This window comes from Chanos chanos, chromosome 5 (assembly GCF_902362185.1).
Source record: "Chanos chanos chromosome 5, fChaCha1.1, whole genome shotgun sequence".
NCBI lineage: Eukaryota > Metazoa > Chordata > Actinopteri > Gonorynchiformes > Chanidae > Chanos > Chanos chanos.
The window spans coordinates 23777739-23793763 of NC_044499.1; the positions used below are offsets into that span (position 1 = coordinate 23777739).

General features: G+C 42.3%; 1 protein-coding gene across 1 annotated transcript in view; it reads left to right on the top strand.

Annotated features, from left to right (window-relative positions):
- The first annotated feature begins 854 nt into the window (after positions 1 to 854).
- zyg11l (zyg-11 family member, cell cycle regulator, like) overlaps positions 855 to 16025 on the top strand; it is a 17148-nt gene continuing 1977 nt past the window's right edge. The window contains exons 1-12 of the mRNA XM_030774559.1: positions 855 to 995; positions 1852 to 2017; positions 2185 to 2951; positions 3345 to 3485; positions 4414 to 4590; positions 4771 to 4835; positions 4921 to 5020; positions 5623 to 5673; positions 5857 to 6018; positions 6318 to 6365; positions 9800 to 10003; positions 13645 to 13697. Coding sequence (XP_030630419.1) covers positions 993 to 995; positions 1852 to 2017; positions 2185 to 2951; positions 3345 to 3485; positions 4414 to 4590; positions 4771 to 4835; positions 4921 to 5020; positions 5623 to 5673; positions 5857 to 6018; positions 6318 to 6365; positions 9800 to 10003; positions 13645 to 13697 — 1937 coding nt within the window. The 5' untranslated portion in view covers positions 855 to 992. The remainder of the gene's footprint in view (positions 996 to 1851; positions 2018 to 2184; positions 2952 to 3344; positions 3486 to 4413; positions 4591 to 4770; positions 4836 to 4920; positions 5021 to 5622; positions 5674 to 5856; positions 6019 to 6317; positions 6366 to 9799; positions 10004 to 13644; positions 13698 to 16025) is intronic.

Here is a 16025-nt window from a genome sequence, read left to right on the forward strand (position 1 = left end):
TGACCATTGCCTCCACAGCACCTGTCTCTTTTAAGCCTTTTGACTGAATATCAGTGCCTTTCTAAGTTGTTATATTCTGGGTCACTAATTTCGCAGAGACTGCTACTGCCATTAAGATGGGGACGTGGAGCTCCAAGTGGAGCTCACATAAAATGACTCGTTGTCTTAAAGCTTGCAGTTAGGATACAGGCTATTATATTGACGTTTTGTATTGCAAACATACTTACAACACTGTATACAACACATTCAGGAATTACAGATACATATAATGCATTAGTACTACTTTGACAAAACACATGATGCATGAGGTAATAAATTTTAGACGTTTTTGTCATAACTAAAGAGAGCTGAAGCGTTTAGAAGTTGTTTTAGTGTTACTCGGTAAAGAAGTGAAGATAGATTGAGATCTGTTTAACACAGCGAACTAAATTTCGGTTGATTATGAGTACCTGAATCTTTGGCGACATCTAGTGCTATAGTTGTAGTAAAGACCCAGGGAAGGTAAAGGAGATTTCTCTGAGTGTCTGTCCGAGGCTGCGAAACGAATCACGGTTGGCAAGACGTGAAACTAATACTCGGCCGTAACACCCGGCCTTTTTTCTACTTATTCAAGCACATCTAACTGTTTCTTTGTATGAATGTCAGAAAATGTTCTAAATGTATCATAACAGTCTTAGGCACCGCCGCAGTCGTACGGTGATCATAACACTATGACGTTTGACTAGTGACCAATCAAAGTCGAAATGACCAATGACCAACGAGGAATGGAAGATCAACCTAACCGCTATCCGTATTTAATGCAGAAGCGGTTTGTCAAGTTGTCTAACTAAATGTAACAATTATTTTCGTTTGCCTTCAGAGTTTTACAATGGTTACAGTACACACAAAGTTTTCTAAAGTTGAAGCGGCGACGTGTATTTTTCGCTGACATAGGAGGGGTGGTTGACTTGAGGTCATTTCAGAATTACTGGATATATCTGATATCTGTAATTATGGTGAGTGGTTCTGACCGATCGGTATGCCTCAAGAAAAGTGAATCCACTACCATTTGCTTAATGTTAAATGAGATACTGATAGTGCAGTTTAGTCGGGATGTTATTGTGGTCCGGGATTAGGAGCTTTAAACTGATTTAGCGTGCTGACGAGTTTGTCTGCTGTAGATATAAAAAGCAACTCGCCATATTCATGCTTGTGTTGCGTCTAGAAACGAACGCACTAGTGAATTGAATCGATAGTACGTTTTATATTGTACAGTCAGGGTCCTTTGACGAATTCTCGTGAAATACGTTTACGTTATTACGTATTTCCATGTATAAAACCTGTTTTGCGTTAGGGAGCTCGAGTTGCTCACGGTTGTACTCTCATTTAATTCTGTGTCAGACCTGTTTTACTTTACAGAAAATATGTATCGTTATGTTTTCAGATAACCTGGGGGTGTTTCGATTCTTCCAAGTCAGTATCTCTTAAACTAATATCACTCGAGGCAAATGATGAGGTCATGAATGCGGTTAAGCGAACTATAGTTTGTACTTGTGGAAAGTAGATATTTAATAATTTATCTTCAAGAAAGAGTAATCACAAAATGTTTCCGAATAAATCTAAATCGTTTCCGTTTAGTTAAAATGAAATTGTTCGTAATCTGCTTTGTCTTTCATTTGATTTAAACGATGCCATTCAGAAACGCTACATTTAATCCCATACAGCATGTACAGGCGCACTGTTGAACAGCAGTAGGCCAGTTGAGTCTGTAGTGTGTGTGAAGTTTGGTTACATACATTTAGAAAATTCATAGGATTTTTGAACTATGACGTGCGTAGTAGGTCTCATCAAAATGAAACTGGTCTCTCTCAGAATGAGGAGAATCCCCTGTCACTGGCTGACATCTGCCAGGCTTGCATCTGCCATAACCTGGAACAGCTCTGTACCCGTCGAACTGATGGCACCCTGCATTTCCACCAATCCCCTGTGTTTCCACAGGAGCTGTCTGACCAGCTGTTACACAAAATGGCAGATGAAGGTGAGTGAGTTTCACCCTGTTGCAGCTGAAATACCCCTGACAAAGACAATCCATTCCATTCCAGTCTGCTGATATACCTGTAAACCATACCATTAACATTCTCACTGACTCACTGATATCCATGCGTAAACTTGCTTATACCCTTGTCTTTCCCCTTATCTCTTCAGGGGTCCTAAATGACAGCACCATTGGAATATTTCGGTGTCTTGAACATTTCCGGTTGCGCAGAGCTTGTATCCAGTCTTCCTGTGTCTCGCCTGAAGGCTTCCGCCAGACACTCTGTCTCCATCGGCTCCAGGAGCTGGACGTCTCCAGAGTCACAGGCCTGGCTGTCTCCGACGTTCTCTCCAGCCTGGCCAACAGCAAAGACTGCAGGCAAGGCCTTCAGCGACTGGTGCTTAGTGGTCTGAGCCTTCTCGGGGAGAATGCGGAGAGCAGCCAGCTCCGCTTCAGCTTTCTCCGAGGTTTAAGAACCCTCTGCGTGGCTTGGACGGAGCTGGATGATGCCGGACTGGAGGACATCTGCACACTCCCTTCCCTGGAGAACCTGGACATCTCGGGCACTTCCATAAGCGATCTGACATCCCTGCTCAACTGCCAGGCCAACCTGCGTTCCCTCACCGCTCATGGACTGAGGAACCTGGAGATGTCTGCCTCCAGGCTCCTCTCCGTTCTCAGTAAACTGGAGGCCCTGAGGCACCTGGACCTGTCCAATGACAGGCTGGTGGCAGACGGGGACGGGATGGTGCAGCAGCTTTTGGTGCAGCCAGGGGTCCTGCCTGCGCTGGTGTCCCTGGACGTGTCTGGGTGGAGGGGCGTCAGCGACGCTGCGGCACAGGCGTTTGTCGAGTCCAGGCAGGGAATGAGGTTCATTGGTCTGTTGGCCACAGGGGCTGGTGCCTCCGAATTCTTCTCCAGAACAACCAGTGTTAAGGTTTGAGCCAGGACTTGTTACCTTTACTCAACATCAGGATTGATTTAGTGATTTTTAAGAAAATTATACATTCATGTTGTTGAAATGTAGCTGACAGGCTAGAATATTTACTCAGTCACATGTCAGTTTATGACTTGAATTGGTCTTAAAACCTGTTATGGTCTTACTGAAGGTTTCTTATTTTGCTTTGAAGACTAGGACTGCCCTAGTGCCAATCTTGGTTTACGTACTGTTTCAGTTCCTAACAGATGAAATTCACAGCCACCTTGTTTCCTGCCTACTTGCAGTGTCACACTGTACACTAACAGTCTCATGTCTAACCAGTACCAATACTCTTTCTGTTTGAACCACAATCACAGTGTCAGACCGATCTGGATGTATCTGTTCCCACAGGTGGCAGGCGAGGCAAACCTTGGCCAGATCTGTGAGGCCCTGCAGAGGTACAGAGAGAGAGAGTGCTTCATGCGCGAGGCTCTCATCCACCTGTACAGTCTGACCAGTGACCTGGACGAACCTCAGCCTCATGTCTTAAAGGCACAGTCATTTTCCTCTAGCCACTCAGGCATCTTTTCCCACTCTGGTTCTTCAGGAGTGATACCTGGTCTTTCTGAGTTTAGCAGACTTGTGCAGAACCCATCGATATTAACTTTATTCCGACTTACACAATGTGTCTTTGCCATCATACTCATGATGAGCTGGCTTTTTTAACCAGCCTTATGTGGTTGGTTTATGTAATATCACCTGCGAATATTCAGTAGTCTCAGTCAGGAATCCGTTGGATATTGGTGAGTGATATTACATTTTATTTTTTAATTAAAATTAAAGAATGTCATGCAATTAATTTAATTTAATTTAATTAATTAATTCAATTACACAAAGATGTATATTATATTATATACGATGGCCATGTTGCCACGGTAAATAAATAATATTTATTTATTTTAAACCCTCTTTTCTACCTGTTTGGTATCACCAACTCCCAGTTCTAGCGCCTGCCTCCTCCGAAACATGCAATGTCAGCCATCGCTCAGTTTCACCTGTCCAATTTACAGGCATCTCCATGGTGACATGGCATGTGTGGAGGCCTGTGCAGTTTCTCTTAGACTTTCAGTGCTACTGTACAGGCACCACAGTGCAGGTGGGAGTCAATGTGACATCTGCCAACCTGTCAAGCTCACCTGCCCAGACCACAGCCTCCTGTGCTCTTTGTGATGGTAAACCTAGTAAACGTTGTGGTCTTACCACCAGGAACCCTGAGTGTCCCCTGAATGGGACTAGTGATAATAACTGGGTAATATGCTGAAATAAAAACATCAGAGAGTTGGGTTGTTATTACTGTCTATGTAGACAGGAGAAGAAAGGTGTTTGTTGAAAGGTCATAAGTAATTCAGATCATAATATAGAAAAGAAAACTATGTGTGCTATGTGAAGAAATGGTAAATGTCATTTCGTACATTTGCAGCTGGTTTCCATGGCAATGCAGAGTCACCCAGAGTCTCTGCACGTTCAGCTGGTGGCCACTGCCTGCGTCTTTAACCTGACCACTCAGGATCTGGCCATGGGTTTGCCCCTACGCCTGCTGGGAACTGTAGTTCAGCAGCTGCTGACAGCCATGAGGAACTTCCCCAATCATGAGCAGGTACATAACACAATTCTTACATATGCACACACACAGAGTGGTATCTCTGCAGCCATCGCAACATTTATAGCAATACACAGTAGTGTTACAATTCTGCCTCTCCATACATGCACATGCACATACACACACAAACTCACATTCAAAAACTTCATTTATCTGATTGGTTTTCCTCCCCTCCAGTTACAGAAGAACTGTCTGCTTGCGCTCTGCAGCGATCGTATCCTGCAGGACGTGCCCTTTGACAGGTCACTGTCGTTCATCTCTGCATGTCTAAACTAGTTAGGGGTTTTAGCCTCTGTTTGAATCCTAATTTTCTGACCTCTCCCCCAGGTTTGAGGCAGCCAAGTTGGTGATGACATGGTTAAGTGTTCGGGAGAATCAGACACTGCAGAGGATGGCAGTGGCTATCGTCTCCATCCTGGTATCTAAGGTAACGGCAGCTGTAGAGGAACTCACTGATGCCATAAAAGACTTCTGGACACATTTCCAGAATGTTCTATGGTTACATGCAGAGCATGAGCAGGTAGCGTTGAGAAGTGCCGATGGTTTAAAAGCGGCCTGACACCCTTATTGATGTTCGGCGGTTGTTATTAAAGTTAATAAATCTCACCGTGTTCGGTGCAAGTGACCTTGAAGCTATAAAAGAACCTTTTTAATGAGCTCACCATGTACGAGAAGGAAATATCTAGAACGTTCTTTGATGTAGTAGATTTCTCCTTGAATCACAACATGGCAGGAATAATACATCGATTGTACCTTGTATCTGAAAGCATAAATGACTCAGCATTGACGTATCAGTAAAAAAGTCCTTCAACAGTGTGCGGTACAGCAGTGCACAAACCATGGTGTATACCCACAGCATCAATCTTGCCTCAGTGATGTGGCATTTACTGCTAATGGTGCTACACTGCAGAGTGGAGAAACTCTGAGTGTGTGTGTGTATGTGTGTGTGTGTGTGTGTGTGTCTATAGTGGTGCTCATTGGAAGACCCCTAATGCTGTTGTTTTTGTGTGTGTGTGTGTGTGTGTGTAGCTCACTGTAGAGGAGACCACGCAGCTTGGGGCTGAGGTTTTCATCATGAAGGTATTCTTTTATTTCTTGTTTCACTGCAGTTTTGCTTAGTTACCTCTGAGTTTGTTTCCAGATTCTTCTCTCATTGTCTGCCCTTCCTTCTCTCTTTGTCTCCGACCACCCCCCCCCCCCCCCACCACCACCACCACCACACACAACACACACACACACACACACACACATACACACACACAGCAACTGCTCAGTATCGTCCAGCAGAAAGCCTCCCTGGGTGTGGTCGACCCCACACTGAAGTTTGCCCTCAGTGCCCTGTGGAATCTGACGGACGAGACGCCCACTGCCTGTCACCACTTCATGCAATGCCAGGGTCTTGAGCTCTACATGGAAGTACTGGAGGTAATGGCCAAACAACACACATAAACACACGCGCGCACACACATACTCACACACTCACACATACCCACAATGACACAGACAGTAATCCTACCCATATAACTGCATTACACTAACATAAGCAAATAACCAAGCAAATACATCCATACACTACACTCTGGTATCTCTATATGATGATATCCATTTGGTATTTAGATACAAATAATTAAGCAATGGCAGAGGGTTATCTCACTTAATTGATCTGAACAGTCGTGCGTCTCTTCTCTATCCCTCTTTTGTCCTTCCTCCGTCTCTCGCTGCAGTCTTACCACACTGAGTCCTCCATCCAGCAGAAGGTTCTGGGCCTTTTGGTAGGTCTCAGTTTCCTAGCGGTCGTCTGGGAAAGACAATCTATGTCTAATGTATAATGTTTGTGTTTCTGTACTGTGTTAAATGTGTTTTAGTGCTGAGTAAGTGTGTCTCTGTGTGTCCGGGGGGGGGGGGGGTACACTCAGTCAAATGAATCCAAGGCAACAACAATCTAATTCCTCTCGTTTGACTCTAGGTGGCAGTCTTGCTCTCTTCTAAGTGGACATGTGATGCGAGTACCGCAGCATGTTTATTAAGTACTAAATACCTAAACAAAGCAAGTTTTATGTTCTTTAAATCAAGCCGAAACCAGTGAGAATCAAATTTGGCCCAATGTAAGCTGAACCCATTATTGGTTCTTCTTAGGCTGAGAACAGGTATCCACTCTCTCATTTATACATTCAATTACAGCCAACAGACTGAGGACTTGTAGTTTAATTACAAATTACTGGAAGCCTCACCCCTGTATTCCAAAATAATGACTCCCCTGCACTCTTTCCTTGCTGAATTTCCGAGGGACTACACACAGTCATGTTATTAGGGGTTGACCAACATGGGTTTTCAGGGCCGATACCAATACCGATTATTAGCAATCAAGGAGACCGATAAGCGATATTTGGAACCAATATACATTTGCAGTAAAGATGAAAATCCCATTATCAAAATTTAGAATGACACAAACTCCAACACAGAACTTCGTTGAAATGCCTTTAAGCATAAGTTTAATTAAAAGACAACTTTTCAACATTATCTTAAAACAAAAAGTGCAGGGAGCTCCCAGCAGCATTTCTTATAAAGTTAACTGAAAAATTAATTAAATAAATAAACAGATAGATAAATAAATAAATACATACATACATACATACATACATACATAAATAGAGGTGACTGTTCAACTCTGACAACTCTACACCATCTATGCAGTCCATGTATAGATTAACACAAGCCTTAGATGCAGTTCCATTACGTCTAAAGTCTCTAACGACAATATCTCTCACCTCTCTACAACAGTAACGTTACTAGTAGTCGTGGGTTGAGACTGAGAGTATGACTGGCCCTGGTAAGTGACATGCAAGAGATAACGTTATAGCCTATCAATTTTATTGCTAATCAGGTGGCTAAATTATGGACCAACAAATGGACTTGTTGGCGCTTGCTATTGCATTCAAGTTAACTAGTTAATTATTTAACTAGTCAAGTTAATTATGAGCATCGGCTACCTATAACATGTAGAAACACCAACTCATATGGGCAACTAATGTCACGTTCGCTAAAATAAGTTCCAGTTGCAGTGGCACCAACATTACTCAAAGATATAGCTATCGCTACATTAATAAACTCTATTGTCTCGTTAACCGTATATCACTGCAAATAAAAAGTGCATTATTCGGGCATTTCCTGTGCAACTGGGAAACTGGGGTTTTTGCAACTTCATCGTGGAGGATTGTGATGTTTATTGCAACTTTGGCAATATCTGCTGCTTCACCTTCAAGACATGGCTCCAGTGGGCCCCGGTATGCAAATGGGTTCCTCTGTGCCCGTGTGTAGCACAGTAGCCTTCAGTGTTGACAGGCTATTACTCATGACGTCTAACCTATCAGATAGAGCTGTGGGCGGGACATTTCTTTAGGCAACAGAGGGGTGACTATAAACAGAGAAAGGCGGCTGCATCAGAGCCAAAGTAGTGTGTCTTTAAATTAATTTATTTTATCAGCAATCGGATAAAAAAAATACCGTTAACGATAATCGGAAAAATGCTGAATATTGGCTCTGATAATCAACCAGGCCGATAATCGGTCAACCCCTACATGTTATTGCCAGTGTGAATTTTTATCCTGAAATATATATACATTTCAGTTTATTTTGTTGCTTTAATTTTGGACGTGCTTTGCATATTTTCAAAATGAACTTAGCATCCTTTCCTAACAACAACAAGATTCATGATTGTGTTGTCCCGTTTTCTTGGGAAACTCTGACTCTGCTAAATTTGATTTTACAGAAAACTTTTCTGTAATGTTTAATTTCCACAAAAAGCAGTTGTAAAAGGAGTTTTGTCTTTGCAGTGTAGCATATTTGAGTCACAGGTAGGGTTGCCACCCGTCCCTTATAATACAGGATTGTCCTGTATTGGAAAATAAAATGCTGCGTCCTGTATTAAATCAATAAGGGACATGATTTGTCCCGTACTTTCGTACACGTCGTTTCATATATACACTAGGTCTTCACAGTGCTGAGAATAACATTACATCAAGTAAAATCAAACCAATTATACAAGCGGAGAGGGGAAGTTTAATGCAATGGTCAGCTATAGACCAACAAGTTCTACGTGCTGTGTTAAATTGCACATCAGTGTCATCATTTCCATTAGGTGTAAGTCTAGGCTGAATGATCAGTGGATCACTTTCTCTGACGACAAATACAAGGTGAACTGTACAGTTTGCCGTCACACTTTTTCGGTCGCCCATGGGGGGCTGTTTGACCTTAAACAGTACGCTGCAGGTGCTACCTGTGTCCAAGCAGAGCAGACAACACGGAGTGGAATCGGTCCACTCCTTATACCTCAGACTTCCCCCGAGGCGGACATGGTGTATTGTCTAATTAATTGTATATTGACAACTGTAGCCTATATTCAGGGTTTGAATGACAGGGGGGTTGGGGAGGGGTCTGACCCCCCTAATTAAAACTTGTACCCCTCCAAAATAGGTAAAAACAACAGTTCGGGGGGTCAAAACATTTATATATCCTATGCTATACAGCCCTGGAGAAGAAGTTGACCCTCCCGACTGTCACTGTATAATTCGCACTTTGCCTATATTATAGCCTACGTTAGCCTATACCACACAGTAACCAATACAGATAGCTAGACAATAATCAGTGCAAATATCATCCTGATATTCCATCCATTCTCTTAGATTTTGGGCTGGAGGGCTGAAGTTATTTATTTTACAAGTCAGAAATATGATACAATATATAAATATGACAATGTACAATTTAAAACATCTAAATAAATAACCCTATCTCTCTATCCTGTATAAGCCATAAACATGATACGCTTTTAAAAATGTTTTTTTTTTCTAACTTAGAAAAAAAGGATCACAGTATCCTTTTGTGTTTAACAGCTTAATCCATACACATTTTCAGTCCAATTAATGACGCCTCCTCTACAGGTAAGAGCTGCAGAGTTGACACATGCATATCACACTGTCACACTGTCAAGCAAAACCTGAGCTAGGACTTGCGGGGGGGGTGGGTGTTCTTGGGTGCGTCCCTTGTCACAGGTCACATGTTGTCTGTCAGGCAGCTTTGCAGGCTGAATGTAATAGTCACGTGACCCTTCTTCAGCATGATGCCTGTGTTTAAGTGCCATGAAGACTGTTATAAAAAGGCACCGATGAGAATTGGGCTCTTTTCAGTCTCGTCTCCTGGTCTTACTCAGAATAACGTAGCAGAGGTGGTGGAGCTGCGGCCGGAGCTGATGGATGAGGACCTGGTGGAGCATGTGCTGAGTCTTTTGCAGGGGGCAGAGGTGGAAGTGGGCGTCAGCTACTTTGCGGGGGGGATCCTTGCCCACCTCTGCTCCACAGGAGGACCTCCCTGGAGCCTGGATGCAGAGCTGCACCAGGCAGTCCTGGACAAACTGGTGTGTACTCTTAAGGCAGAGACAGAGAGAGATAGTGTATATGTGCACATGGTTTAGATTTAGATGATAGTATTGAGCTGTTTTCACACAGGCACTACGGACTATAACCGCAGAATCAGGTTCGCATTATGTCCGAAGTTGCCCGTTCACACATGCAACACACAGCAGCAGATAGTCCGAGTCAGATGCTTTCACACATAAAATACTCCATTTGGTTTAGGAGGGGGGTGGCGCCTGGGTAGAGCATGCAGTAGGCAGGGCATGATGCAAAAATACTCTGTGAAAATCGCACTGTTTTGTTTACAACAAATTAAAAAAAGTGGACGAGGCTACTGACTTTTGTCTGACGAATTCGGCCCTTACTGACAGAAGTTCCCGAATCTCATCGTCTCTCCAGTTAGACATTTTGGTTGGCGTCTTCATGTAAATGGCCCTTCTTCTTCACCCTCGGGTGATTGTATTCTGCAATCACCATCGAGGGATCTGTGGTGTTCCCCACCACAGCAGCCAAAAACCTAGGCGTAACCCTCGACAACCAGCTAACCTACTCCGGTCACATCGCGGCAGTCACTCGATCCTGCAGGTTCTCCCTGTACAATATCAGGAGAATAAGCCCATTCCTCACACAAAAGGCGACCCAGCTCCTGGTCCAAGCGCTTGTCATCTCCCGCCTGGACTGCTGCAACGTCCTACTGGCTGGCTTACCGACCTGCGCCATCAGGCCACTCCAGCTCGTGCAGAACGCCGCTGCACGCCTGGTCTTCAACCTCCCTAAGCACTCTCATGTCACTCCACTGCTTACTGCGCCCCACTGGCTTCCGGTAGCTGCCCGCATCCAATTCAAGACACTGGTACTGGCCTACCAGGCAACAAGAGGCTCCGCCCCATCATACCTTCAGTCCCTAATAACTCCGTATACCACTACTAGAACCCTCCGCTCTACGACCTCTGGTCAGCTGACGGTCCCCTCACTTCAGGAACCCGGCAGCCACTCCTCCCGACCATGCCTCTTCTCCGCCGTTGCCCCTCGGTGGTGGAACGACCTCCCTCATACAGTTAGGACTGCGGAAACCCTCACCATCTTCCGCAAGAAACTGATAACCCACCTCTTCAGAACCCACCTATCCCCCTAAGCTAAACCCCCCTTCCTTAAAGGAAAAAAAAACCACACCTTGTCTTGTATCTATGTTTGTCTAAAGAATTCCAGGGGCGCAATACGAAGGGGTAAATTGACGCTCAGTCTTTTTAGCGATGTCGGCTTATGAGGTATTAGGAATCCGACTGATGCACTGATTGTAAGTCGCTTTGGCTAAAAACGTCTGCTAAATGCTAAATTGTAAATTGTAAATTGGTTTCGCACCAGTCGCATGTTAGAAATGGCATCAAGACGCTGTGCATACTCCAGAGCATAATCCGCTCTATTCAAACATGGACCCAAACGAAGAGAAAATGGAGTTTGTACCAGGGGGCTGGTAGAATAAAGTCCGTTTAGAATCCGAGTCGACTGATTCGGACACTTTTGTTCACACATACAGCCCCTCTGGTTAGAATCCCGATTATTTTAGGGTTGCAGTGCATGTGTGAAAGGGGCTTTGGACTGGAAATAGAATTTGAATATATGTGTGTATGTGAGAGTGTGGATACATATATAAACACAAAGGATAGCAACTGTTTGTATGTGTGTGTGTGTGTGTGGTTATGTGTGTTTTGGAAGTGTTTCCAGCAGACTTATTTAGCCCATGGTAACTGGTTGTTTGACACTGTGGGTGTGGCTTGAGGGATAGCCAGTAGGGAATATAAACCTGTGTTATATTTGTGTCCAATGTGTTTTGATGTTGACAGCATGTTCACTCTCAGCCTCACAGTCACTCTCCACAGTTGATAGATTGAGTAACACATCAGGCCTCAGGTTGGGCACACAACAGAAAGGCCTGTTTCGTTTAATAAAGGAATCCATTGCCAAAAATATACTTTCACATAGTTACCTCATTGTATTAAATATCTTAGACCAAAAACATCTAACAGAACGTAACTCAGAATAGAAGTTCCTATTTCGTTAATTAAGTAAAGACCTAAAGAGATAGACCGATTATCTTTTCTCACTTGCCGGTTGTGCAAATGCAATACAATTGAATATTATGAATTTTACTGAAAATAAACTTAAGGTCAGTGGACCATTGAGAGACTACATTTCCCATCAGACAGTGGATACAGCTAAAGGTCTGAATGACCCAGTGGGGTCCTGTCCACTAACAGATCAACATTTAAGTGTACTGTGCAAAACCATCTCTCTGTAATCCCTGAATGAAAAACACACTGACTGCATGGACTGAAACACACAAAATCAAAAATAATCAATTTGCCTGTGATTAAAAAATAGTATAATTTAATCTTGGATGTCTTGTCAGACCATCTGAATTCTTGACACTGTAATGTAAGCAGAGTTGTCCACATTTACCACTGTGTTGACAGAGGAACCTTTAGGCTGTTTGGTAAATAAAGGAAATATTTGACATGAACATCAAATACATGCAGATAAAGCAGAATCTGAAATATGGATCAGAGTGACAGTCTGTCTCACCACCAAGTCAGTTACTTTTAGAGATAATCCTGAGTCAAAAAGAAGAAAAAAAGATCTTAAAGACGTCAGAAAACCATTTCCTCTTATTTGATGGATAGACACAAGACTTGGATGAAGAGCTTGTATCAGTTGACAGTGATGCTCAGTCAAAGCAGTGATAATTTCTGTTGTGTTCATCCCAAAGCCATCCATATGTTTCACTGTTTAAAAAAAAGAAAGAAAGAAAGAATAGCGGTCTGTTTGAGGGTTTCCTGACTTGCCTGTCTGCACATTCTCCATAAGAGGCATATTTGGTTATGTTTGGTATGAATTTCCCTCTGGCTATATCTAATTACCACAGGAAAAATGACCAAGGTTAGACAAAGTTACAGCTTTTCAGCTTTTTTAAGTCTTTCTGCGTGTTGCACTCTAAAGATTATGATAACCGTTTGTGCACTAATAAGAAACTCAGCTTATATCTCATCACAATTGCAAAAACTAACAAAAAAAAGACAAACATGATGTAACATCTGTTTACTACTCACTCATCTGGCTGTCCAGTCTACCAACCCAGCAAAATACTTCTGTGTTTAAAATCAAACTACCTCACTCACAGTTTCAAAATACTCTTCTGTGTTTAAAATCAAACTCCCTCACTCACAGTTTCCTCTGTGTTTTACATCAAACTCCCTCACTCACAGTTTCCTCTGTGTTGTACATCAAACTCCCTCACTCACAGTTTCCTCTGTGTTTTAAATCAAACTCCCTCACTTACAGTTTCCTCTGTGTTTTAAATCAAACTCCCTCACTCACAGTTTCCTCTGTGTTTTACATCAAACTCCCTCACTCACAGTTTCCTCTGTGTTTTACATCAAACTCCCTCACCCACAGTTTCAAAATACTCCTCTGTGTTTTAAATCAAACTCCCTCACAGTTTCCCCAAATTCCTCCTGTCACAGCTCCTGGCACTCATGTTCATCTTTTTGTCATCTTGTTTTTGTTCTGTCTCATCTTCTCCAGTGACAAGACGTGCAGTAACAGGATCCTGTATAAAACTATGTGTGTTCTGCTCTGTCTACAGCACTCTTCCATCCTGACGTGGAGTCCTCCGGAGCGGGAGATGGTGTCTTATCGGTAAGTGTCTCTGTTAAAAAAATGAATAAATGTTGACTGTTTGAGGCAGTGAGGTGACGGAGATAATACATAATGACAAGTAATGTGATAATAATTTTTGACTAACTAGTTATAAGGCACCAGAGAAGAGTCAGAGAGAGAATGTCAATCAGTTACAGTTTTACTGAAGCCAATACCAACTAGGGAAACAAGAAGATCAGGGGTGGCTGCCTACTACCAGGGTTTAAGGCCACACTTAAAGCAAGCAGAAACAATCAAGTGAATACAAAGCAACTAAGGGTGTCCTCACACTTGGTTCCTTTCAGGCCTCTAAATGAAGTGATTAGTCAGCATTTTTTGTGCATATGTGAACACTCCAAACACAGTTACACTCTCACACTACCACCAGTCCATCCTGTTACAAATACAAGGACCTCTGAGTTTTGTGGTTTCATGTGAAGTGTAAAAAAAAAAGAAAAAAAAAGAAATGGTGACAGTAGTATACTATAAATGTAATAAAACCTCAAATTTATTTGCATCATTGATAAGGTTGAAGACGAAACAACTGTGAAATAGTTAATACCAGTACTATACTCCACTACGTTACAGTTCCCACTTCACAAATATCCAAAAAAAGGCATGAGCGATTTAAAAACCTTTATTACAATGTCAAGGTTCTGCTCAACAACTGATTACTTTGTTCACTGATTATTTAGTTCAGTGACGTAAGCAGAATTACCTTTGTTTAAATAACGACACAGTCAGCTACTTTGCTACTCACTTATTTCAACCCACAACTAAACAGACACCTGGGAGTGTGAAAGGTAGAATGACCCTTTTATGCCTTGCTTCACAGCTGAGTGAAAGTTTTACTTAGTTTTAGCCCTGGGGCTGACGGTAGTACATCTGTGCTGCTTTGGCTGAAGGACAGAAGCTGTGGGGTTTTCCTGTCAACCCCTGTTACGTGTTGTGCTCTCTTCAATATACAAAGAAAATGGAGCTCTGACTTCCACTGGAAGATGAAAATACTGGAATTCTCATTAAGGTTAAACTATATTGTCATAGGTGGTGCCAAAAGGGTCTTGAGTGGTCTGCACAGCTGAAGCACTGTCTCTAAGTGCAAACGTTTGGCATTTGTGGTTCGAATCCTGTCTGCGCTTTTTTTTGCCAACTGTGGCTCAGGGTGCAGGGAAATGTCATGTTCTCCTGGGTGGGGTGGAGCAAGGCATAAAAGGGTCATACTACCTCTCACACTCTCAGGAGTCTGTTTAGTTGTGGGTTGAAATAAGTGAGTAGCAAAGTAGCTGACTGTGTTGTTACTTAAATAAGGGAAATTCTGCTTTCACATTACATTTATTTAGCTGACGCTTTTATCCAAAGCGACTTACAAGTGGGGAAATAATTCAAGCTCCAGTATAGTGAGAGACCTATGAGTAAGCATTAAGTATTACATCTGTTCAAAGTGCAAGCAATAAGTGTGAGTTTCTTTCAAGACAGAGGCAAGAGTGTAGGTAGAGAAGAACGCAGTAGGTGCAAGTAAGGCATTTTAGGGTGTTAGAGGTGTTAGGTGTTAGGAGAGGAGGTGCGCTCAGATGAGTCTTCAAGAGGTTCTTGAAGATAGAGAGGGATGCCCCTGCTCTGATGGCAACTTGTTAATCAGTGAACAAAGTAATCAGTGAACAAAGTAATCACTGAACAAAATAATCGGTGAACGAAGTAATCAGTGAACAAAGTAATCACTGAACAAAGTAATCAGTGAACAAAGTAATCACTGAACAAAATAATCAGTGAACAAAGTAATCACTGAACAAAATAATCAGTGAACAAAGTAATCACTGAACAAAATAATCAGTGAACAAAGTAATCAGTGAACAAAGTAATCAGTGAACAAAGTAATTAGTGAACAAAATGATCGGTGAACAAAATAATCAGTGAACAAAATAATCAGTGAACAAAGTAATCACTGAACAAAATAATCAGTGAACAAAGTAATCAGTGAACAAAATAATCAGTGAACAAAGTAATCAGTGAACAAAATGATCGGTGAACAAAGTAATCAGTGAACAAAATAATCAGTGAACAAAGTAATCAGTGAACAAAATAATCAGTGAACAAAATAATCAGTGAACAAAGTAATCAGTGAACAAAATAATCAGTGAACAAAGTAATCAGTGAACAAAATAATCAGTGAACAAAATAATCAGTGAACAAAGTAATCAGTGAACAAAATAATCAGTGAACAAAATAATCAGTGAACAAAGTAATCAGTGAACAAAGTAATCAGTTGTTGAGCAGAACCTTGACATTGTAATAAAGGTTTTTAAATCGCTCATGCCTTTTTTGGGATAT